Genomic DNA, 27,324 nt, shown 5'->3' with positions numbered 1-27,324 from the left:
AGTAAGCATAGTCTGAATAATTTTTATTCAAGCATGGTTACCTTCTGAAAATGAAAGTTTTCTCTAAACAGCCTTGATGTTATTAATTACTGTCCATTTACTCCTCTGCATCAGCAATATTACTCTTACTGCTATTTTTGAATCCCAAAGCATTTTAAAATGTTTTTGCCATTTTGATTTTTTTTTTAATTGAAAGAAATTGGAACTTTGAGGAAATTGCAATCTTAGCATTTGAAAGTTTTACAATTGTTGATTTAAGTGCTTCAATAATTTAAATGTATCTAAGTTTAAATGATGTTTTCAGATGCATTTCTTGTACAAACTGAGTGAAATATTAAAATGGTAAAGAAGAAATTGAACTAATCCTTAGCTGATGGAATGTATTAAAGGAAAGTGTGCTCTGTTTTTCAGTGTGGAACGCAAAGCAGGTGGGAACAATTGAAGAAGTTTAAAAAGGTGAAACACAGATAGCCATGGCCTTGCCTGTGTCACTAGGGTGGGATAGCTGGAGCAGATTAGTTGTTCATGTGCCTTCAATTGACTGTGTCACAATTCTCGGCCCAGCTCTGCATGGGAGTTGAACTTAAAAGCTTAGCTTTAAAGTTTTAACATTTGGCTAGTTTTCAAGTTTTCACTGTCTCAGATATTCTAAGCCATTTTACTTCCTTATGTCCCCCAGAATATCTCCACTTTAGATTACCATGAAGCTACTACTTACCATCCTAACACCTTATCTACTGACAGCTTAGTAGTAACCTCAGTAGATGCAAATTTTTTAAGAAATCTTTGCAGGACTTCGCCCCCATACAATTCATCCATGTTTCACACCTGAAAAAGCACAATTTGCTGTGTTTTCCTGCAGAAGAAATTGCTGGTCAAAGCAACGTAGAGCTGCAGCTGAAGGGGTCCCAAGGAGAGATTCATAAAACATCTTCCTCTTTTTTGCCTGAAATCAAGTTGCAGAGTTTGATATGGAAGCTGTCAACTACTGGGTAGTAGTTTTGTCATATTTCTCACAAAAATTCCCTTTTAAAGGCTCATTTCGCACTGCTCTGTGCTGAAGGTGATCAGCACCAAGCAGGCTATCACACACAAAGAAAGGACTTTTCTATTGTCACAGAGTAGATGAAAATACTAAGAGTAAACTGTAGTGTTTTTCACTCAGTTGTGACAGCAAATTCCAGCTGTAGGTTGTAGGAGGCAGGATAAAACCTTAGAATAAGGTCTCCTATCACCTCAAGTAGAAACAATAATTAACAGGGGAAAATATTTTTACCAACACAGGAGTTTCTTCTTCATTGAATTCTCCTCAGGGTTATGCATGACTGGAGAAGTCAGAAGTAGCTCGATGCTTATACTCTGTAGAAGGAAAGATGGAAAGAATAATCTAAGTTGTATTGCAGAGGTGCTCTGCTAATACAAATAACATAAAAAGATATGACTTAAAGGAGGAACAATGACAAAATGACCAAATAATACTGCCATGATCTTGCTGCTATAACTGTTACTATGGAAGACTTTGGGATTATTTTTGATTAATTTTAGCAAATTTTACTAACTACATCAATTACTTATCTGAAAAAAGACAGTTTAAGAGATTATATTCAGACTTTGACCTCTTTAGTGTCAAAGAGACTCAAATTCCTTTTTTGTCAAAGGTTTTGCAAAAGATTTACTCTTAGATTTCAGGTGCTTCTGAGAAGACAGAGTTCTACATTTTATAATTCTTCTCTATTTACAGAATATGGTCACTGGATGCCCATCTTTGCTTATATGAATTACTACAAGGTAATGGATTTAGTAGAAAGCAAATCTTAAAACTAAAGAAATGGGTTGGGCAGTGACATCAACCAAAATCAAACAACACCGTCATTTTTTGCTGGATCAAGCTATACCACCACAGAAAACAAATTCTATGTATCTGCAATTGAAAAACTGTCTTGCCCCCAACACATCATCAGATTTGTGTTTGCAGTTTGGGAAATCTTAAAACACTCTGATTTTAACATTCTGGGGAAAAGTTATAAAAATACATCTATAAATAAAATATATTTATTTATATATTTATTGTTATTTATTTATTTATAAATAAAATATAAAAATACATCTATAAAAATACTTCACATGTTTATTTTTTGAAAATTAGATACTTCTAGTATTGTAGTTATTTTATGTCAAACCTGGTTGGCTTGTGAACTGAGTTTTCAGAGTGCCTCATTTCTTAAAAACACTTTGACATCCTTCAGAATTCAAACATGCTTCAATTCAGCACAACAAATGCTGGAAGATTTCCTTGGCTATTGGTTATCAGGAAGATAAGATTTCTCTTGATCTGTGCAATGCCTGCTCTCACACCAGTTTGCTCTCATAGAAGAGTACTGTTCTCCTCCATGAATAGCCCTAAGCAGTGCCTCAGAGAGCTGGACACTTGCTAGGCTGGGAATCACAGAACCATAGAATCATAGACTGTTTTGGGTTGTAAAGGATCCTTTAAGACCATCTAGTTCCAAATCCCGTGCTATAGGCAGGGGGACCCCCCTCTAAACCAGGTTGCTCAAAGCCCCATCCATCCTGCCCCCACATCTCCAGCCAACCTTTAGGGGCAATCTGTTCCAGTGTCTTATCCCCTTCACAGCAAAGAATTTCTTCCTTATATCTAGTATAAACCAACACTCTTCCAGTTTATAGTCCTTATCCTTTGTCCTGTTACTACATGCCTTTGTAAAAAAACCCTCCACAGCTTTCCTGTAGGTCCCTTCTGGTACTGGAGAACTTGTTAACTAGAAGAAATAAAGAAAATGAACAAGCAAACTTAAAACTTGAAGTCTGTTTATCTTTTCAGGTGTCGTGCTGCAGGTACTTTCTTGATCTGTTAGATCTGGCATCTACGTGCAGGGCATGTGTTGTCTACACCAAAAAATCTGTTTAAATTTTCTTGACACTGTGAAATGTGCAAATCAACCTCTGAGACTGAGATGTCTTCTTTTTTCTGATTGCAGCATCACCACATGGAGATTCTGCTCCCTCTGTATTTCCCCTTCATGGTCTCCCACTCTCATGCACTATCCTGGAGCTGTCCTAAATTTGTTTTTAATTTAAAACATATTTTAAATGAACACAATACTTGGCTTTAAGGACACGGAAAAGCTGTTCAAAATATCTTTGATGTTATCAGATTTTCTGCAAAATTTGAACTTGAGAGAACTGAAGTATGCTAAAACAACAATTGCATTATGGAATACTTCTAGTAAAGCATCAGAAAAAATGATGAAATGTAGGAGTTTTCAGAAACAGCAAATTTAGTTAGTTATGAGAGATTTAAAAAGTTATGAAGACTTCAATGAGAAGTTCAGAGAACCTCCATAGTGCTGAATTTCAGGTACTGGTGATGCAGATCTTACTCTGCTTTAATTTGCTCTTAACTGATCTCAAACTATAAATGTGGAAAGCAGTTAACTTGTTTCAACATCCCATCCATTGAGAAGCTGTTGAAACACTAACACCATTTCAGAAGTGAAACTTCCTTTTATTTATTTGTTTGATTGATTGATTGTTTATCCATTTGTTTTCTTCCATGGAAAGTCAGTGCAGGATGCAGAAGGAGCCCTATTTCATGAAGTTAATTCCCAGCTGGAAAGCACTGATTTTGCTATTGCTCCAGCTTGCACCATTGCAGTCATATAGATGCAGTACAAACCACCCGTCACTTGGTCTTTTTAAAAATAAAAGTTTCAGAAGACTGTAAATAACTAAACAGATTGATTTCATTAACATAATTTGACTCAGAATGTTAGCTTTGGCATTAGCAGTAGAAAAATCCAATAACTAAATTTTGTTATAACGTATGAAAGCAACAGCGTTCACAAGAAGTTGAAAGTAGCATGGAAAAAAAATAATTCTTAACATTCTTATCTTTGTTTCAGTATCTCCTGTACAAGTGCATATGCAGATGCTTCTCCGGAAGAGCTCTTTAACTGTGTCCTTATCTTGTCTCCATCAGTGTCTATAGCAGTGGAGTGGCGGGGGAGGGAAGCCTGCTGAAAATTCCAGGATGCATTTCTTATAGTTTCCCAGACCCAGTGGTCGCACAAGAACACGCAGAAGCCTGCAGTACCTTATGAAAGCACCACAATAAAAACAGCTCCTTCCCAAAGTCTGTTTTCTTTTTCCCTGCTAGCAATCTGCATTTAGCAGGCAAAATGTTCCTGGCTGCCAACCCAGCTTTCTTGCAGGTTCATCTCTCACTCATCATCTCTGGAGATGAGGGTCCCCTACAAATGTAGAAGCAAATCAAGACCAACTCAAATTCTTTCTCTCCTTTATCCTTGCTAACAACTTTTATTGAAGTTCCTTATCACATAACCAAATAGGAACTGAAAATGATTATACGAATCAATAAGGTTGGAAATGACCTTTAAGATATCTCATCCAACTGTCCACCTATCACCAATATTGCCCACTAACTATGTTCCTAAGTATTACATCTAAACATTTATTGAACACCTTTAGAGATGGTGTCTCAGTCATCTCTCTGTGTATCTTGTTGCAGGGCCTTACCACTCTTTGAGAAGAATTTGTTTCTAATATCCAATCCAAACCTCTGCTGGCACAACCAGACACTATTACCAGTCAATCACTATTATCTGGGAGAAGACGCCAACCCCCACCCCACCACAACCTCCATTCAGATCATTGTAGAGAGCAATAAGGTCTCCCCTTAGCCTCCTCTTCTGCAGACTGAACAATCACAGTTCCCTCAGTCACTTCCCATAAAAGCAGACCAGAATTACCAGACCCTTTTCCAGATCCATCACCCTTCTCTGAACACCCACCAGGGCCTCCATGTCTTTCTTGCAGTGAGGGGCCCAAAGCTGAATGCAGTACACTAGGTATGGTCTCAAAGAAGGTGAAACTGTGACAGTAACAGTTATGAACCTCTGTCTTAAGTGGGACAGTGAACTGTCTCCATATACTTGGGACAGAAAATCTTAATATTCACAACCAATGTTATTTCCTTCGCAACTTAAAGGACAGGTCAGGTTTTTGGTACTGCAACCCCAGCCACTGGATGACTTACAGGAGAGCTGATGAACTGACAAGACCTCACTCATCTGAAAACAGCTATTTAATTCATCTCATTTAATCTTGATTTCAGTCACGGTTCCTTGCAAGTATTTCAACTTAGTTTAGACCCTGGAAGATGAAATAGTGCTCTTACGTATCCTGATGTGATCTTCTGCCTAATCTAATCAAATACATGGGATGAAATAATTTTTCAATTGGCAAAGAAAAGATTATTGATTTTTTATTGGCTCTTCTTTTTGCACTGGAATCACTGGTGGCTAGTTTTAGACTGCTTATTATCTTTTTTTTTTTTCCAGTGTGGGAAAGGTACACAGAAAGATACAATCATTGTAATATATTTTCTTCACAGTTAAAAATGACTATTTATGTATATAGATACATAATTATTCTGCTGTATCCTACAGATTTTTTTATTGATCGTATGAAGAAAATCACATTGTCATCCTTTTAGTCTCAATGTGGAACTAGGACAGTTAAAATACTGTCAGTTGTAGTTGAAAGATCCTGCTTATGATATTAACATAGGTAGAGAAAAGAAAGAAAATAAAAAAGTGGCTGATGGTTAAATGTGTATTTGATGCAAAATACTTCAAAAATCTAAGATATCCCCAAAAGGCAACTTCTGAATTTATAATTCTATCCTTGTCTTTCCTGGAAAATAGAAAGATAATAATAAGAACAAAAAAACATGGTACTCATAACATATATTTTTAATGATACACATAGCAAAAATGAAATCTAACAAAATGATATGGTAGAAAGTGTGGAATACATGACTGAGTAGACTCATGGAAATAATTTTTTTAATTAAACTGGTAACCTTCTCTTCAATATGCTAAGTGGTCAGAACTTCCTATTTTATTTTGCTTACACTTTCTCCACTTTCTCATCATTTCACCACTTCATAACTTAAGCATCTCATTTTTTATTTTTTATTTTTTTTATGTTGAGTGCTTATTTGTGTCTGATTTATTCTTAAAGCTACTTCACAGAATCACAAAATTGCAGGAGTTGGAAGGGACCTTCAGAGATCACTGAGTCCAACCCCCTGCCAAAGCAGCTCCCTAGCCCAGGTTGCACAGGTAGGCGTCCAGGTGGGTCTTGAACGTCTCCAGAGAAGGAGACTCCACCACCTCTCTGTGCAGCTGTGCCACTGCTCCGTCACTGCACTGTGAAGAAGTTCCCATGCACAGTTCTTACCCCTCAATTTGTTACCATTTCCCCTTATCACCACACACCACTGAGAATATTTCAGTCTCATCCCTTTGCCTCCTGCTCCTTAGATATTTATAGATGTGGATCAGATCACCTCTGAGTCTTCATTTCTCAAGGCTGAACAGGTCGCTCAGCCTCTCCTCATAGGGGAGGTGTTCCACATCCTTTATCATCTTTGTAGCTCTCCACTGGGTTCTTTCCAGGAGATCTCTGTCTTTTTTTGTACCGAGGAGCCCAGAACTGGACACAGTACTCCAGGTGAGGCCTCACGAGGGCAGAGTAGAGGGGGAGGATCACATCCCTCGACCTGCTGGCCATGCTCTTTTTAATGCACCCCGGAATGCCATTGGCCTTCTTGGCCACCAGGGCACACTGCTGGCTCATGGCCAACCTATCATCCACCAGGACACCCAGGTCCCTCTCCTCAGAGCCCATCTCCAGCAGGTCATCCCCCAGCCTGTTCTGGTGCATGTGGTTATTCCTCCCTAGGTGCAAGACTGTATGCTTGCACTTGTTAAGCCTCATCTGGATCCTTTCTGCCTAACTCTCCAGCCTGTCCAGGTCTCACTGAACGGTAGCACAGCCTTCTGGCATGTCAGCTTAACTTCAACCATGGTGACCATTTAATTCAGTAAAGAGCCTTATTAAAATTATGAACTTGAAAACATAACATGTATCAGTCCAACTCTTCCCTAATTCTATACCACTGAAGTTAATTCTATGGATACCTTCTATGTTCTTTGGCATATAAAATGAGGTCTTAAATGTGGAAGAGTCCTTTACAATCCAGGTGTGATTCAAAGTAGCTTTTTTCTGCCTTTTGGACTCATATCTCTGTGATCAAGTTCTTTATCAGATGCACAGAAATGGAGATGAATAAATGGTTCGACTTATGCATCACTCTTCATTTGGATGCTTTCAAACTACTTTGGGATACTTTACTTTCCAAAACTAACAAGGATCTTCTACAATAATTTTTATGGTATGACTTCATCTACTGCTGCAGAACCTATGTACTTGTTCGGTGTTACACTTCTCCTGGTATAGGCATGGTCACCAGAAAAAAATAGTATGAGCCATGTATAATGCAGTGCTTAATGAGAATAACCTGGTAAAAATGACAGCTTTTGTGTATAGCTCTCTGCAGTGGTGAGTTCAAAGTTTTAACTACATGCTTACTGCAGCTACTACTAACTCAACAGGCAGTGCATGACAGTGAATGAAAGCTTAAAGTTTCCGATAAGTTCAGAAGGTAAGTGCCATTGAGCAGATAGTAATGATATCATTTAAATGAGTTCAAAGCAGCAGGAAACCTTCAGTGCTCTTCAGAGATACATCTCTGTAGAACAATCATGTATACAATCTGTAATTATGCTTGCTTGCATTTTAAAGTTAGAAAGACGGTATTCTCACACACAGATACACACCCTAATCTTTGCTTCATCTAGAACAACCTCACTATAGTTCTTCAGAGCAAATTCCTGCAACAGAGAGATCAGCCTGACAATCTAAGAGAAATGGATTTGACTCCCCATACAAAGTTCTTGGATGTAGCTGTTGCATATCAACACAGAGAAAGAAATAAGAAAAAGTTTGTTCAGATTTTGTGATTGAATATGACCACCTTGCCAGCACAGGATCGATGAGATTAAATTTACTGGTATTTTCACACGTGAAAAATCAGATTATTTGATCATAATCTGTTATTCTAACTCTAGGTCACATTTTGTGCAGTTTATTTTTCCTTCCTATCCATAATGATAAAAAATTCAAGTTCCTAATCATTCATCTTTTGATCGTCAGATCTTTTTTTTTTTTTTGAACTGAAAAGGTATTTTTCTCTCCTTCCTCTTTCATTCACCATCTACCTGCTTTTATTTCCTGCTTACTGTTGTTAGCTGTATCAACATTTCTAGATCTGACAAAAATATACTATCATTTGCAAAATTGCAACTTGATCCCCATGGAGCATAGACCATTGCTTAAAGATATATTTTCAGAAACAGTATTACCTGTTACTTCTAGGTATCTCATAACTGCATTTTTTAGGAAACCACAAGTAGTGAGAAAATGCAGTCGCTCCATCCTCGTTATTTATGAACTTATGGACCTTTATAAATTTTCCACCCAGCTGCCTTTTCTTCAAGTTGCAAAGCACCAGCCCCTTCAGTTTTAACTCCTACATATATTACTCCCTACCTCTGCTTTACCTTGTAGCTCTTCTCTCTTCTAGCTGTACAACATCCTTGGGAAATGGGGAAAAGGAAGGTACTAGAATCGCTCTGGAATTTCAAATATGCAAATTCAGAGGTGTGACATTGCCTGTTTTTTTCACAACACAAAATGATTGAAGTTGGACACGAATGCCTTGAAAACATTTTGTCCACCCCTCTGCACAATGGAATCCACAGCCCAGGACTGTGTCCCTTTGAGTTTTGAGCAACTTTGAATGTGGAGTCTCTACAACCTCCCTGGACGACTTAATCATGTTTTTTGACCGCCCTCACATTACAAAGTGTTTTATTCAGACTGAATTTCATATTTTCTTTCAGTTTGTATCCATTGCCTATTGTCCTGCTACTGGTCACCACTGAGAGGTTTGGCTCCATCTTCTTTACTTCCTCCATCAATTATTTTATCCACATGGCTAGGACCTCCCTGAGATCTCTCTACAATAAGTAGCCCCATATCTAAACCTTTTCATGTATGCTCCTGTCCTTTGTGACCTTGCACTGAACTTGATCCATTAAGTCTACATCTTTGATGCACTGGTAAGCTTAGAACTGGATCCATCACTCCAGATGTGTCTCACTGGATCTGAGACAAGAGGAAAGATCACCTTCCTCAGTCTGCTGGCAATACTCCACCTAGTACAGTATAGGAGATTATTGATCTTCTTTTCTGTGAAGGTGAATTACTGGCTCATTTTCATCTTTTTGTCTGTCAGGGCCCTCAAGTAGTTCATTCTCTGAATAAGGACAGCCAATCAGACCTCAACAGGTACTGATTCCCATTGTCGTGCATTCTCAGATGCAGGACTTTATATTTCATTTTCCTGAAGTTCATGAAATTCTCTGCCCAATTCTCCAGCTTCTCCAGGTCCTTCGGAATGGCTTCACCATCTGGTTTATCAGCCACTTCTACCAATTTCATATGGTCTGAATACTTGCTGAGGACGCAGTGACCTAGCATCAAGGTCATAAATAAAGATGTTAATCTATATTTGCCACATTATTGACTCCTGTGGTATACCATTATTTGCTGGCCTCCAACTGGACCTCATGCCATGAATCACAACCCTATGAGCCTTCTAGTTCAGCCAGTTTTCAATCTACCTCAACTTTGATCCAACCTAGGTACTGTCAATTTTCTAGTTATGATGTTACAGGAGATAGTGTTAAAGGTGTTACTAAAGTAAGTGCCCACTTCTTTCATCTTGCAGTAGAATGTCATCAGGACTGCTGAACATGATTTAATGTGTTTGGAAATGGTTTCCAGTTTTGGTGGTATAATTGTCTTTCCTGGCTGTATTTTCCCAGATCTTCATGCCCTATATTTGAAAATAGTGCCTCCTATTTACTTCCATGGAAACTACAACAAATACAAAGAACACAGTAACGCTATTTGATAGGGACTTCTCAGCTGCAAAACACTATTTGTTGACATAGTCACCACCATTTGCTATGCTTTTTCATCAGTGATGAGCAAGAGCCTGCATGCTTCACTCATACAAATCTCTCCAGCAGAGGTGACCCACAATTTCACAGCTGCTATGATGGCACCATTGCTAGTAAAGTGTTGCCTATACAATCCATCTTTCATTAACCCAAAGAGATGGAAGTAAGAAGGCTCCAAATCTAGACTATATGATGAGTGTGGTAGGGCAGCTCCGACTGGCAATGTGTGTCATGGTCTTCAAAGTGGTATGGGATATGGTATTATTGTGTTGCAAGAGAAAGGTTGTGTCTTTCTCTTGCCTAACTCTGGAAGTTCAATCATTTAGTTTAGTGTAATCATCACCACAGTGTGGTCACCACAGTGGTCAAAACTGATGGTTTATCCAGGTTCCAGGAAATCCAGAATGATCATCCTTTTCATATCCTGAAAGACAGCATACATCGCTTTACCAGCAGAGAGATGCATCTTGAACATTTTCTTCGATGGGGAGTTTACAAGTTGCTACTCAATAGATTACTTTTTTGACTCTTGATTCCACTACTTCCACACTTCCTTTTCAGATCTGAACTCAAATTAGGAGCTTCTTGCTCATTCACGCAGACCATCTTGCAATCTTGAAATGAGGGAAGTTTGTTAGTTTCCCCCATTGCTTTCCACTCACTCACAGAGAAGCCTAGGAAAGGCTAAGTTATGGTGATGCAAGAGGTAGCCAACAAGTGACATTTTCTGAAGTGATTGTACAGGAGCATGAATTTTTAGAATGCCAGAGACCTTTGACATTTAATTCCTTAAGCTTTCCCCATGAGTGGAAGATGGGCCCTGAAATGCACCATGGAAATCTCTACACATGCACACTTTGCAGCAGATTACCGAAGGAAACCAGATTCTGCTATGAGAATAAAAGGCTGATCTGACTATTGTGGACTGAGCTGATTTGTCATGGAGTGGTAGTATTCTCTGTTCTTTATTCCACAGACTCTAAACATGCTGGCATTATCTCCTGCTAATGTTAAAAATGAGAAGTGATCATCATTGTAAAAATGAGATTATCTATGTATTCCTAGTGTGTCATCTTGTGGACCAAGGCCAAGAGAAAGTAAATCATACTGAATGAAAGTTGTTCACAGGATATTGTTTGTTTAGGTTCTAGATGAAATGAGAAATAACTTGAGAAAAATTGCTTTGCTGAACTATGTGCTGATCAAAGACCTGTTTCACACTGCTGATGACCAAAGAAATGTAAAACTAGAAGGCATAAAAAGGAGGGAGGAAATGCATCTGAGAGCAGCTATCATGGATAGAGGACTCGTCAGAGGGTCAAGGGCTATTTGTGTAGTTTAATTCAAAGTCCAAAATGAAGACAAAAGCACTTCCTTTGTTTGGCTTGCAGAAGTTCTAGGTCAGGTCATAAACAAAAAAGCACCATCCTTCTCAGAGTGCATTCTTTGCAGTTGTCTCTACTGGCAGTCAAAATCACAATGATTGCAAATTAGCAGCTCTCTATCACTCTTTTGTTTCACCGTCTCTGAGTGAAGTTGCAGTATTAATATTTCTTCAGGCCAAACATGCCAATGCTGCATTGTGTAAGATCCATGAGGAGAATGCACAGCTCTGTAAACTCTGGCCTTGTCCTCACAGGAGCAGTGACCCTGAAAATGTGGTCAAGTTAATCAGTTACACATTTACAAACATAAACTAAGGGACAACAGAGCCTTTGGCTCATGGACAACATTTCAGTTTGCAGAATTGGAGAAAAATCACACCAGGTAATCAGAGATTTATTCAAGAAAGCAGAATCTATTTGGGCAAGTGGTTGGGCAACTTTCCTGGCATGAGAGTGAGCTAGGAGGTGCACAGACCCTGCTAGATTTTCCCATCAAGTTCCAAATCTGCTGTTTGTCAGCAGCTGCAGAAATAACTGAACCTAGTTCAGTATTTCAATTCTCTGTTTCTTACTACTTTCGTTCCAGGAATTAATGCCTCCTTAGAGGAACTTGATAAAAGCAGGAACAGGCAAAAGAGTACTGCATGTGTGTCAGACAGCAGTTTACAAGACTCACTGAAATTTGAACAGATCCTCCTGGCATGTGTAATGCATAAATGAGTGAAGAAATCCAACCGAAGAAAAGCAAGCAGTCAGATCAAAACTGGTACCACATCATCTGGCTGGGGGCTTTGCTGATGTGACAAAACTGATACGAGTCTATAGCAGCATATAGATGTCCAAGTAATACATCAGGAAACACATTCCTGTCCTACATCTTCTGTAACTGTCCTCATGCCTGGCTGCCCAGCTTTCCCTGTCACAGAAGACTCACTTCTGACTATAGTCTGTGGACAGAAATGGCTAATGCTATGTGAGGTGCACCAAGCATGTGGAGTGATATGAGCAGGTCTTATTAGTAAGGGGGAAGGCAGCAGGCTGCTTGTCCCTCACCTACCCTATGATCCCTGGGCACTATGAGGTCAGTGTGTTCACGTGTATGCTGTGGTCACAGCTCTTCACAGCCACTTAATCCTTGTCTGGATCGTGGTTGTCATCACCTGTGGTATCATTGTGATAAGATAAAGCAAAGCAAGTGCTGGTAAGATTGATAGTTTTGTTCTGTAAATTTATTCAATTATCATTATTACATAGCGCAAAGAAAGTGTGCATTCTGAAGTCCTACACTTCTGATTTGCTTGTTGCTAGAGACAGTCATTTTTTAATTTCCTGTAGTCATTTCCTCTAGTTCCCTCCTGCCCCTTGTATAAAGTGATCAAATAGTAAAGAACAAGGACTGCAATTATTCATCTCTTTACAGTCCATTGTGTCATTCAAACCATGAGACTCATCATTCAAGAATGTTCAGTGATCTTCACACTGGTAAACCTGGTGGGTTATCTATCACAATCACTTGGTAAGTTCAAATCCACTGATATTTATTTAAGAAATATATATATTAATTACTAATATTTCTATGATTATCCTATTACTTTTGTTGTTGTTGTTGTTTTTTTGTGTGTGTGAAAAGAATCAATGAAACAGAAACTGATATCCAAGAGAGGTAAATACGAATTCTTAGGAAAAAAAAAAACAACAAAACAATAATGATGATGAGAGTAAGAAAAATCTGCTCCATTTTCTAAATAAAAATAAAGAACTCTTATGTCTACTGCTAAAGAGACAAGTATTCAAATGTTTAAGAGGGAATTCCTTCTGTCCAAGGAATGCATAGATTCTGATAGAGAGGGCTGAATCTTAGACTACAATTTTCTCATTGAAAAAAGTTGGATAAAATGGATCCCAGTTAAGACTTCATCACTTACTATTCTGGAAGAATGAAAGGTTGGAAAATATTCAGCAGTATCTGTGCCTGTAAAAGCATCAAAGTAAAAATAGCTTTAGAAAGCAAAATTAACAAAAGCTTTTATGACTCGTCTACCTACATGCAAGAACATCTCTGTTTCATGTGTTTGATTGCAGTTCTGTTACGTATAGTTCACTAAACAGAATCTTGAATAAATTATTAAAAATCTTAAAAGATAGTCTGATAATTTAATATTCATTCTTCATTTTATCACAAGGTCCTCATCAATCAAGAACTCTAAAGCTATCCCCTCTACTTATCAGCCTATAAATAAACCCTGTTTACTGTTGTATGTATAAGTACTTTTTCAGCAGTGCATCACTGCTTAATTCTTCAGTGTTAATTGCTCCTGTGTCACTGACTTTCTTGAGAGGGGACATCATTCTGCCCTGAGATGTTATGACTTTGTAGGACAAAAGCTGAAAATTACCGTTCTGGTTCCTATTTAATGCAAAATATGGTGATGTCTATAGTTTGTCAAGCTTCTAGTAAAAACAAACATACAAATGAACGAACAAACAAACAAAAAAAGCCAAAAACACAAACCACAAAACTAACCCAATAACAACAACAACATCAAACACCAGACAAACAAACGAAAAACTCCTGCACTAATCAATATGATGAGATACAAGAATTATGCTATAAGGAGTATGCTTTGCTTCAAAATGTCTATCAAATGTTCTTTTACTGTCCTATTAATTCTATTAAAAATAAGTTTTCTACTCAGTCTCAGCCCTGAGCATGCATCTCAGCAACATTTAGTGCAAGGAGTTGCACTTTCACTTACATGTGTTCCAGTTAATGAAATGAAACCTTTCTCATATATGAGTAACTAGGCAGCAGGCTCAGTTTTGGGTGTTTCTCTGCATTTGTTTCTATATAGAGTAGTACTGCAATATGTGTAAGTTCAACATGTGGTTACTTATCAGGTTTCATCAGTGTGAGGAAATCAAAAGTGATTTTTCTTTTTTGTTTGGCTTCAGTGAAATTGCAGCTGTTCCTGTACATGTACATTCCACTGTTATCTTTGCAGATTTACATTCTTTTTCTTTTTTTTCCTTTTAGATCTGTTCCATGACATTTGGGCTTTTTACAAAGTTTCCCTTCAATAGTAAATTTTCTCTGCAATAAAGTTTGAAAAGTGGTTTGGAGGTGGAATGTAATTGCTCTTGTTCTTGCTCATGGTTGTGTCTGTATGATGTATTGCTCAAGGTGATTTCCCTTTTCTTCCTCTGTAATAGTATGTTTTGTACGCACTATAGCAGTATCTTCCATTCTTCTCTGTCCTGAGGAGCGCTGGGTGTCCAATAGTATATGTGAAGTTAAACCTAGTGTAGAGCGCTGCTATTTCCTCTCTGATTTTACTGAAAATTTAGACTTTGTTTATTCCTTCTGACTGTCATACTCAAGAATGATGCTATGTATTTATACTTCTGGAACATACTGTCATCTACTCAGCTGGACAGACTGAAAGGTCATCCTTGGACAGTTTCTGCCATCTCTCTTCAGACTCGGATGATACTTTCACTGTATTTTTGAACTTTCATCTATTATCATAACACAAAAAAATAATTATACATGATACTGTACTCCATAGGATCATGCTTTAAAATACTACAATTACTGTGAATGATCTGGCACATTAGCTGAGAACAATCCAGGTTATTACACACAGTTCTGATCATAAAGAGAGATGAATAGTCCTCTCTGCTCTTTTTCTCCGTATCTCTTTCCACTAACAAAAGGTGGAATGATTCTGCCTACTTAAGTGCAGGTGCTTAAAAATAACATAAAATAATAAAATGAAATAAAGAAATGAAAATCCTTTCCTGTTAAAGGCAAAGATCATCAGTAAGAAACATTACATGCAATCTGTCCATATTTTCTGAGTGCTTGAACTCAACTTAAACTAAACATTAAAAACCTTAATTAGGATTTGCATCTTTTCAAGTTAAAATATCAAGGAAATACAAATAATGCAACACCTACATGCTACCTTTTGAAAGGGTGCACATAAATATATATTGCTCACTGACACAAAAGGCATTTCATGCCACAATAATAAGACTACAAATCCCATTAAATTAGAAAGCATAGTAGAAAAATGGCACTATCTAGGGATGTGGAACCACAGATTTTAATAGTAACAGGTTTTTTTCAAAAACTTTTCTATATTATATAGCTGAACGCACTTCAGAATAAATAATGTCTACTGATTTCTGATGAAGTTATTTCAAGATAGAACTCAGGAAAAATATGTGTATATCACTAAGTGTTCACTACATTCTGAGTTCCATTTCTGGTAAATAATTATTTGTATTGTAAAGATATTCAGTAATGTTTTACTCTTCCATTTAATTACTGGAGTTTATATTTAAATGTTAAAATCTCAGAGTTCCAAATCATAATTTGCAACTTTTTTTTTGTTTGGCTTCATTTCGTATTTATTTTGAACAGAAAAATAATCTGACTTACAAAGATGGTTAAGCTGGTATGCACTGATTAATACTGTAGATGTGGACTACTCAGAAAGTGAGAAGCCTGTTCATAAATCACTGCTGGACTGGAGTCATACTGATATTCTCCTCTGTCATCCAGAAACATGCATTACAAATCCCACGAGTTACTGTTACATATAAAAATTAGTTCTGTACACTAACATTTCTATTCTGTTTATAGAACCAATTTTGTTTAATAGAGAATATGTAATTATATATTCAAATATGCTAAATATACATTTAGCTCTCTTTATAGAAAATCTGCATACAAATAGTCATTTCTTGATTTCTGTTACACTAATAATAACACTATACACTACATAGCACATACATATGCACACATGCTAAAATTTAGTTCATAAAAATTAAAACTTGTTAGTGTAGTTGTAGATGTCGGGCATTTTGACATCATATTGATGGCTTCAGTTAAAGACAAGATGATCTCTAAGACTTGCTGAGGGGTTTGGAGAGTAAGGAAACAAGGGCTAGTTTCTTGTACAGAGGTAAAGTTGTCTGGATAAAATCCATTTTAGGACAGCTTTCAAGGTTTTGAAGTTCTGTTTTGTTCAGTGCATTGACTACTCCATTCTTCAGAAAAACATGAAAGTTTTAGTTTGAGAAAACAATGTAGAACAAGTCTGTAGCCACTAGTTAGGAAACAGATGACTAATGTTCAAGACATTAACTTTCATAAGAGTACCATCTCTTTTGCTTAGAGCTCTGTGAGCTGCAAAACAGGAATCTGCAGCTAATATCTGCACAGTTGCTCTTGGATTTCTGTCACACCTGTTTCAAAAGAGATGTTGAGAAAATGATATTAGAACACAATGACACAATTTTTCCTGATCTGTGCTGGGATCCTGTGTATGTCTACCTTATCCATCTGATATCAACCTACGGCGTTAGCCCTTACTTCTTGATTAGGATTTACAAGCATGATCCATGTGCACTGGTCCACAAACAGTTCTCTTCAGCAGGAAAACCTTAACAAGTACTATAGAGAAAAGCTGTCTTCATTATCTAGGTCACATGCATGGCACACCAGTGAACCAATCGACACCTTTGGGCCCAGAAGTCATAGGATTCTTTCTGATGTTGCTGCACGTACTTTCCTTCTGCTCTTTTGAAATTCTAGTTTCAACTTCTCTAGGGTATTTTATTCTGTCTCCTTGCATTTTAGACATTTTTATGTCACATATATAATATGTACAAGTGTTATACAAATATATATACTATATATATTCTTATATATATATTATGATTATCTGAATCTATGGCATAGACATCTTTGAAACACCAATTAACTACAAATGTGGAGTTTCTCATACTCAGTGTTGAATTCAAATTCTCTGTAAATATACTGAACAGGTCAGAAAGATGCCATCAGTACCACAATAATCAATTTCAATAATGAGAAGATGGAGATCACATGGGCAACAAGCAAACTGTTCCCTGGCAAGAATGTGTCATTTTATTATACGTGAGTACTGATAATGCCTATGCTTCTCTTTCTAAATAATTTACTTTGAGAAGCTAAAATAGTGGAATTCATTTAAGTCACCTCTGAAATACACATTACACTTTGTTAAAATTTTTGTAATCACCCAAGATGGAACTCGTCTATATTTATATCCTTCTACAAGCTATGAAGTTCTACAAACCTGTAAACCTGATGAATAATCAGTTGTAATAGTTCACAGAATCATAGAATGGCTAGGGTTGGAGGGGACCTTAATGATCACTGAGTTTTAACCCCCTGCCATGGGCAGGGCTGCTGCTCACCAGCTCAGGCAGCTGAGGGCTCCATCCAACCCAGCCTTGAGCACCTCCAAAAATGGGACATCCACAGCTTCTCTGGGCAGCCTAAGCCACTGCCTCACCACCTTCTGACTAAAGAATTTTTTCCTAACATCTAACATAAGATTGCCATCTTATGGTTTAAAGCCATTATCTTTTGTGCTATCAGTATTAGATTGTGATAGATAATAGTTAGTAGATATGAAATCTTCATTTATTTTTTTTTGCTAAATGTTAATGTTAATTACACTGTTGAAAGTGTTTTTCTGCATATATTTTAGTATGCATATTATGCATGTTAAGTGATTATGTTTTTATATATTAAGTGGTGTTATTTATGTAACAGAAACTCAATATTTTGGTTGAACGTAGTTGTAGAGCTTCATGTTCTCTTTTTTTTTTTGGTTGATATAAATGAAGGAACTAACAGCACAGTCTTGAAAAAAGGTTTATGAATACAACTGTCTGAACAAGGCATTCTCTTTTTTAGAGAAAAACAAAATGAACAAACACAAAGGAAACTTGGTAGTTTCAGACTGGACCAAATCCAAGGACAGGAAAGTCACTAAGGTCATGTCAATGAATTGCTTCATACCATAATGAAATTTCCTTTTTCAAATTCCATATGCAGATTTATCTTTGTAGGACCACTGGAAACAAAACAAACCTAAAGATAGTTGCAAGAAGGATTTAGCTTTTACATACTGACATGACTGTTCATTAATAATGTTTTAATTTCTAGATTTGAAGAAGACAAGCAGAAATACTGGAAAACATGTCCCATGTACCTATTCACTCAAGGTTATATTTCTGGATGTCTTTTTAAGACAGAAGGACACAGCCTTGCCTTCTATATCATGAACAGCAATGGAAGTGAAGAGCTTTTTTCTAAAAGGCTGAAAACTGATTTCTATAGTAAGTATGTAAAATCACAATTACATATTTTGGTAGTTCTTGTGTCTCCATTTATTCACAATTTGAAATCATTTATCTGTCTGTATAAATACAATAAGCGAACTATCAGAATTTGGAATTATGGATGCTGATTTGCATCCCTTCCTGTCATCAGTAGTTAAATAGAATCATGTGCACCTTTAACTAGGTGGTATTACTTTGGGCAGTATGATTTGATCCAAAATGTAGTTTCAAGATTAGAATTAAAATAAAATGTATGGATATACTTGGCATATTATAGGTCTACTCAGTATTCATACCAGAAAACACATGCAACATGTTAATTTCAAGTCTTACTAGAAGAAATTTTATATTCCTGATTTTACATTTTCTGATACTATGCATAGTTACAGTGCTTAAAATGAAAGCTTTTTTTGTTTTTCTGATAAATATTAAGCAGAAAATTAGGCAGGCAGAAAGAATCTGGAAAAGTCATTATCTTTGAAATATATTTTTAGAGCTTATTGTGAATATTTTAGGGTAAAAGATTATTATAAAACCTGTTAAAATATTTAACTTTGAGAATACTTCTTGTATCTCATCTGGTTAACTATGGAAAATTGCAGCCTGGTTCCTGAATTTTTTCTATTCAACTCCCACTGCTACCAACATTAATCTTGAATGTATTGGATAACAAAACAGAAATAACAAAATACTGACATCAGTTTTGCAATTAGGAAGGCAAGGTTTCATAATATGAAAAGGAATCAAGAAGGACTGAGAAAGCAAGTAACGCTCTTCTCAACACTTTATTTCCCACTATTAAAGACTAATCAACTACACAGGTCAAACCACTGCATTCTCTTGGACCATCTGATAATAGCAAGGTATAGATTCAGTTGCACACAGGTAGACACCCAGTGTTTTAACCATATATCTCATCATAACCCACACTCCCTCCAGAAGATGAACATGTGTGTCTTGTAAGTTTCATGGTGCTGAATTTGTCAATCCCTTTCCAATACAGAGGTCTCTTCTTTTCTCTAGGCTAATGAACTGTAAGAAAATTAGAGTCCTTCTTTAAGTAATTTCAGTGGTTTCCTGCAGTAGGATGACATATTCCTTTGAATGTGGCACCTCCAATTGCAAGTAGTGTAATGGTTCGTTTTGACATTTAGTAAGGATGTTAGCTGCAAAAGTGCATCATGTAAGAAGAAATGTCCACCTTGCTACTCAGGGAAACGTGGAGAGATGGAAGGAATTAAAAAAATACTTATTTTTAAGAGGCTATTGCATGTTTTCTTTCTCTTTTCCTTAGTAAAGCCCAATCGACCAGAAAATGTGACCTTCTTCTGGAAGGATGACACTGTTACTGTTACATGTAATAAACCAGAAAGAGGCGTGAGGTGCTTGAGGCTTGAGCTTCAATACAAAAGCAAATTTGACAAAGGATGGCAAGTGAGTTGAATATGTGTTTGATCAATGTTGGAAGGAGCTGGAAATGGCATTTCCATAGAATATAATCTACAGTTGTTTTCTAATTGTTCTCCTCTCCCTCACATTCAAAATAGTTTGTAGGAGAACACTGTTGGATTTTTTTTTAATTGTAGAACCCCATCATACCAGAAGTCATTTAGTTTTTGATTTATATCTACTTGCTACACCATGAACTGAGGACAGTATAAGGGAAAGCTCATATATTCAAAATGGAGTATCCTTGGATGATGAAAGCAGAATGGAGTTAATAGAAAAACAGCATGAAATAAAAGGAAAGAAAAAAAGATGGCAGAGAATATTTATTCTGGCTAGTTGTTATCTAAATATATTTCACTGACTTAAATATTTCAAGTCATATATAACTTGTAAATATTTTTTGGAGTAAACTCTCCTTTTTGTATACTGTGAATAGCAACTGTAACCTAATACTCTGTATGATGACTGTTAAGCCCTTTAGCTCATCGTCAGATAATAACAGTGGGGATGAATAAGGAAGAATAAATAGGTCAAGAAGCAGAATTCCTCAGAATTCAGAGAAAACAGAATTTTATTTATGAGGTTTTGATTTTATCTACTCCTTGTCATAGTCATGATCATAATGGAGTGTAGCATTCTGAAGCTCTATCTTGAAAACTGGAATTAACAATTATACATCTTCCTTCTCAGTCCAGAACTTCTAAGTGTTGCAGAGTTGGAGAGCAAGGCTTTGATCCAAGGAAATGCTATTCTTTTCGGGTGAGACTGAAGAGGATAGTACCCTCTTGCAACGTAGTTGATTACAGCAGTGACTGGGAAGCAGAAACATTTTGGATGAATAGCACATTATTAGGTAACAGCTGTGCTATATTCATGTATTATAAGTGAAAAATGGTCAAAGGTGACTGCAAAAGAAGTTGAGAATGTGCTATTAGTTTTATGTTGCACTATCATGTTCCATCTTCTGTAATGAAAGAAACTTTGTACCTGATTACTCATAACACTAAAAATGCATGCAGTTGTCTATAAAGTTAAAAGTGTCCTTATTATTTGTGTTACAGTAGTATCTAGGATCTCTGAGTGACAGTGATGTGATGCATGTTGTTTAAATGTTTTGTATATATATATTTATATACACATATACACAAATACATGCAAATTTACATATTTATGCAAAACAAACATATGCAGGCACTCTGGTAACAGATGATGCATAAACATCAAAACTGAACTTTTAAGAAAAACGTTTATGCTCAATTCTTTATGACTGATTGCTTAAAATACATCCAGGAGAACTACAGAACCTGAGGTCATAACTGTCTGGTGCTCACATTTGCTGAAAATGAGGAAAATATAAAGTAGAAACAAAGCCAATATCAACATTGCTTTCCCATCAGGAAGACCCATGTAACCATGTATAATTGCCTTTAATTAAATCTATGATATAAACTACTTCTATTGGTTATCAGAACAAAAGAACAAATTGTAGAACAGACTGTACACTATCCCAAGGCAATACAGACTATCCAGGGAGTTGGTGGAGTGATAATTCCCAGAGGTGTTCAAGAAACATGTAGGTGTGGCTTCTGGGGACATGTTTTCTGGGCATGATGGGACTATGGCTGGAGTGGATGATCTTAGAGGTCTTTTCCAACTTAAATAATTCTATGATCAACTAACCACAGAATGCCACCCACTAGGCTTTGTTGGAATTATGAGATACCCAAATCACCATTCTACCCATATCTGAGTTTTCTATAATACAACTAACTCATCCAAAGAAAAAACAGTATACACAAAGCTAGGCTAAAATTCTGAAGCATAAGAATGTGCTGCTTGTGCACTAGTGGTAGGAGCAGTGCTGACCTTCAGAGAAGTCTATCGTGCCATGCATAATGTGAACCTGCTGTCCTCTGTTGTGGCTGGAGTGGTCTTTCAGAAACACAGAAGACAACGTGTAACTTTGAGAAGTGAGAACATGGCAGCTCTACCCACACCATTAGACCAGAGACTATCAGTAGGCATGTATGTGGATGGAAAGTGCAGAAGAGACAAATAGTTCAGTTGTTCTGACTGTCTCTCAATTACAAGTGACTTTGGCACAGCCCCTTCGATGGAGAAAACATTTCATTTCAGGACTTCAGAGAGTTATTGCCTCCATATCACAGGAAGGCATGATGAAAGCCATTCTTAAGAAATTTCATAATCTCTGAATGCCTCAATGGATGTTCACAACTTTTCTTATGGCTTTCTGGCAGGCTGAACAAACTGAACAAGTAATGGGCTGCCTCATGGAAAGGAGTGACTGTGGAGTGCTATTTATAAAGCCGTTGATCCTTTATGAATGATTACCTTAATTTTTCATAGTATTTATCTGAAGAGCAGAAGGTCAGTAGGAGAAAAAACAGTTCTGTGGTGTCCTTACAAAAGCTGCAGGAAAAACAGTGAGGAGAATACCAGAAGCTGCTAAAATTCATCAGTTCATATACATAACTGTTGAATTCTGTCACTGGTTACTATCCGGTTGTCAGCACTTATAGTTTGTGGACTTTTTGGTGTATAGGGTGAGGGATATCTTCTGTTTGTTTGTCTTATTGTGGGAAATTAGACATATAGGCTATGTGTAGTAGTCCACTTACAGCTTTTTATCTTAGGAAATAGGATGCTTAGTGCACATGTAAAATTAGTTGCAGCTCTGGTGACTGTAGGTAGGTGTATGTAAAACGGGCCTTAGCAGAGAACTGCTGTATCACCCTCAGTGCAGTGGGAGTGCACGAGAATCATCATTCTGAATGCTTCTATTCTTTGCACATATGCACCTTACTTTGTCTCGTAACAGGTCAGTTAAAACAAATAACACATGATTTTCTTTTGTTTCAAGGTTTCAGGAAAGTTAGCTTTTCTTTTCAGTTTCAATAGAAGAACTTATTTTTTCTCATTTGTTCCTAGTTCTTTATTTTATTTTTTCTTATTAATAAGAGAAGTCAATGTTCTAGCATGGTTAGGAATACTTGCTGTTAGAGCAAACAATAAGATTGTCACTTTCTTTCTTCTGATTATTCCTAGATTCATGTGAGGATGAAATAAAAGCCCAGTCCAACACAGTAATTCTTATAAGTTGTATGATGACACTACTTCTAATGATATTTACCCTCTTGATTCTTCTGTGTAAATGGCAGAGGTAACTATAATTTCACTGGTTATTCCTACTGTAGAATATATAACTTTTCAGATTATGAATTCTTTTTTTTTTCCTCTCCATATTTCTATGTTTACATTTTTATTCACTAACTCAGCCAGAACATCCAGGTTGATTTGCCACCTTCCCCATCCTAAAGAATGTAGCCAAGAGAATGTAAAGCTTTGACAACTACATAGAGCAGAACACTGCCTGCTGACCAGCTGCAAGTTTGCATGCATTCCAGATTTTATTAGTCTGAGTAGCTGAAAATCCATCAGAAAAATATCATTTTTAGCTTGATGGCCTTATCATTTTGTTTTACTGTACTAATGTAGCAATACCGCCTTCTGACTTTAACATGTATTTAAAAGAAATCAAGCTGAGAGTATTGGCTTGCAGGTCTTATTTGTGGCTTCAGCAAGGTATTGAAGTAGGTGTTTGAATGAATGACATCATAACAAAACACTTCTTTTGCATTTTTCTTTTCTCTTTGTAGACTTCAAAAATCTGTCATGCCTACTATACCAGATCCAAAATATATATTTACTGATCTCTTCAGTGATCATAATGGAAACTTCCAGGTAAACATTTACTTCATAGCAAACAAGTCTATGAACTTGGCAATACTGTGAATAATCTGAAAGCACCTATTAACACTTGTTCTGTGTTGGTGTCACTGCAGATGTCCTCTGACCCAAGAGAAAAGCCCTTCCCACTATGTAGCATCAACAGATCAGCGTTATAGCTTTGTCACAGCGTAAGAGGAATTGATGTAGAAAGTAACAGAAAAAAATCAAGAGAAAAATTTAAGGATGTTGAGAGGGTCAACATCTGGAGAGATGCCAGTGTGGTATTTGCATCAGTTCCCTCTAATGACAGCTTTAATCCACCGTGAAACTTTAATCCACAATGCTAATGTTGCATAAATCTTCATGTAAACTAATTTTGAATTTAGATTCAATCAGGACTTGGGTCAAAGAATGTGTGAATCTACCAAGGAAAGAACATAGGTTATGTTATACATCCCAGCTTTTCCAAAGGCACTATGCTCTGCTCTCTGGTGACAGGACTCGAGGGAATAGCATGGATCTGTGTCAGGGTAGGATCCAGATGGGGGTTAGGAAATGGTTCTTCACCAGAGAGTGGTGAGCATGGGACAGGCTCTCCAGTGCATGCCCTCAGGCTGCTGGAATTCAATATGTCTTTTTGTAGTACTCTCAGAAACACTGTTTGAGTCCTGGGTGGTCCTCTGTGGAGCCAGGAGTTGATAAGATAGTGGGTGACTTCCATTATCAGTACAAGCTGGGGTATGTAAAGATAGAGCACAGCCTTCTGAGGAGGGCTTGGAGGTACTAGTGGATGGCAAGGTGAACATGAGCCAGCACTAAATTGGATATAAGGAAGAAGCTTTTTACAATAAGGGCGATGAGGCACTGGCACTGGTTGCCCAGAGAAGTGGCGAATGCCCCATACTTGAATACATTCAAAATCAGTCAGGATGGGGTTCTGAATATCCTGATCTAGCTTTGAATGTCTCTGTTCATTGCAGGGGAGTTGGACTACATGACCTTTAAACACCCCTTATATCTCAAGCAAGTCTATGTTCTGTGATTCTACTCTATTCCCTTCTAACCCAGGTTATTCTATGATTCTATTATTTCATGATTTAATGGGTTCTCTGTAAGTCACAGGATCTTGAATGCACTCATGGAAACCTGTCTTCCTTACTATCTGTTCCTTGCACTATATTTTCTGCTTGCATGTGTTACTCCCTTTTCATCTTTTCCATTGTGTCTGTCCCTGGAATGATGCCATTGCTTAAAGGAAAATCCATGTCTATGCAGACAGATTTCTTCTGATTGACCACTTAGAACCTGCCACTATCAACCTTTTCGTTCTCCTAGGAATGGATAGATAAAACTGATCATGTAGTGGTGCAAAGCAAATTAGAATATGAAGAGCTAGAATGCATCATTGAGGAGGAAAATCAGCAAATAGAGAAGAAGAAAAGTGACAAGCAGGAACCTAGGGAAAAAATCTTCAGCTTTTCAGGAGCAACTGAAAATAACCATTCCAAAGCAGCTCAGAATGCCTGCCTGATGCCAACATTCAGTACTATGGTTTCCTTTGCTGGCCTCCAGAATGTAGCAAATGATGACATGTATGTCATGTTATAAAACCAGCATAATTCAGAAGGTGTGAAGAAATAATATGTAAGAACCTGATGAGTTTAGCAGAGAGGCTGAATAGAAATTATCATAACAAGTAGATATAAAGATACAAGTCTGTGTCATCTGGTTCTGTACTTTCCAAGGACTTAAGAGCTGACTCAACATTTGTCATAACTGTCTAACCATTTGCAGAGTTAAGATTTGGAATTCTAGTTGGTTTTTATCTGTATGATTTAACTAGGCCCCATTTTCATGTTATGACCAGGAGAGAACAAGAGCTGTTCCATGGTACAATTTCAACAGTCAAGAATTGGCTCTTGTGCTTATGTAGTGCAAACTACATCATTCTTCACAAATGAAGAGAGAAAAACAAAGTGTTAATCTTCTAATGGCCCTTTTTTTACAAAGGCCAGATCATGTGCTGTCCATTTTCGTCGGGATAACATACTGCTTTACTATATGTATCTCCTAATATTAGAAGTGCTTGCTTTTGTAAGCTGCTTCTCCAGTTGTGAATTATTTTTCGTGGCACACATCAACGGTTTTAGAAGAGAAAGAATAGGTCATGTGTCTATGAACAGAAAATGGAGGATGTACAGTGCTGAGTTACAATTTATCATTTAAGTAGCTCCAGAATAGCAAAGATTTATGGTCTGAGATCAGATCCTCATTATCTTAGTGTCTCAATATGACTATGCATCTTCTTGTAGAAATCAGTTTCATTTTGTGCAAAATTTATATTTAACTAAGGTTCTTTTATTTCAAACTATTTTTAACATAATGAAGTAGGATTTTAAACTGTAAATAAAAACTTTTTTCTCAAATTCTGTTCTAATGTTTTCTAAAACTTTTTGATGTCTAATTTTTTCTTAAAATGCTGCATACTACAGAGTCAGATCTCATAAACAAAATCTTAACTATTCTGTAAATTACCCTGTAACACCTAAGCTACATTTGACTTCAAAATAAATTTTGTAAAGATGCTAAGTGCTAAAATATCTGTGGTATATCTAAGGTCTTGTAGATATATTGTAATTATATGAGGAAATAGTTACAGATCTTTACATGAACATAAAACAGTGTTTGAATGATTTTATCAGTTCAATAAGCTTTTTCTACTGCATACTTTCATCAGTTAATTCATACTGTAAATTGCAGATTGCACATATCAGAAAATTACTGGAATTAGTAAAGTAATCTTAGGTCAGAATTTAAAAAACTTTAATGCCAGATATTTTTGGGAATTGTATACAGTAATGTAGATATATTAGTATCCAAAATTGTTTTCTGATGACACAGTTTGCCATACAAGGACAAATCCAGAAATTATATGCCAATATCTGCAAAACTTAACTGGGGAAACACATTTCTCTAGTTTCTCTTGACATTACCTTACACTTAGTTGTACAGTAACAAGAAAATCAAGGTAACAGAGGATTTCCTGAAATCTTGACAATATTTCTATATTTTCATATCTAAATCAGAATTGTGCAAGTTTTTCAGGGTCGTTTATACTTTAGTACATCTTTTAAAATTGATTTTTAATATAAAGATAATTATGTTATATTTAAATAGTATAGTAATAATGCAATGAACTTTAAACAAATGCAAGCTTTATATAATCTGATCAGCAGAATATACCTTAACTCAGGAGTTTGTAGCTCATATAAACTGGCATTACTGCATGAGAATCAAAGAATTTACAACAAATTACACTTCATATGTACCTGTTCCAGTAATGACTGAAACAGTGAAGTGGGAAATAAAGTTCAGAATGCATTGATGTCTGAACTACGCATACATTTGATTATCTAAAGAGCTCGATAGATACCTTAATTTAACTATTTTATGTTAACAAATATTTTTCTATCTGAATTAATTTTTTTCACATTATTTTACTGAAATTTTACTTGAGAAGAAAAAGAAGACACATGGAAATGAGTTGCTTCAATGACATTCCTGAAATGGAAATTTATAGT

At 36.6% G+C, this 27,324-nt stretch overlaps 1 protein-coding gene across 1 annotated transcript; it reads left to right on the top strand.

The window, feature by feature from the left end:
* The first annotated feature begins 12,328 nt into the window (after positions 1–12,328).
* Positions 12,329–25,488, top strand: CRLF2 (cytokine receptor like factor 2). Its single transcript, XM_065743885.1, is given in 9 exon segments — positions 12,329–12,380; positions 12,783–12,878; positions 17,198–17,309; positions 18,369–18,541; positions 19,839–19,978; positions 20,684–20,846; positions 23,060–23,174; positions 23,671–23,755; positions 25,079–25,488. Coding segments are annotated over 9 exon segments (1,209 nt in total). The 3' UTR covers positions 25,352–25,488.
* The last annotated feature ends 1,836 nt before the right edge of the window (positions 25,489–27,324 follow it).

This window comes from Cyrtonyx montezumae, unplaced genomic scaffold (genome assembly GCF_038088225.1).
Source record: "Cyrtonyx montezumae isolate F1298 unplaced genomic scaffold, pur_monq_1.0 scaffold_3, whole genome shotgun sequence".
NCBI lineage: Eukaryota > Metazoa > Chordata > Aves > Galliformes > Odontophoridae > Cyrtonyx > Cyrtonyx montezumae.
The sequence above is the reverse complement of the archived record's forward strand: the minus strand, read 5'-3'. Positions and strand labels throughout refer to the sequence as shown.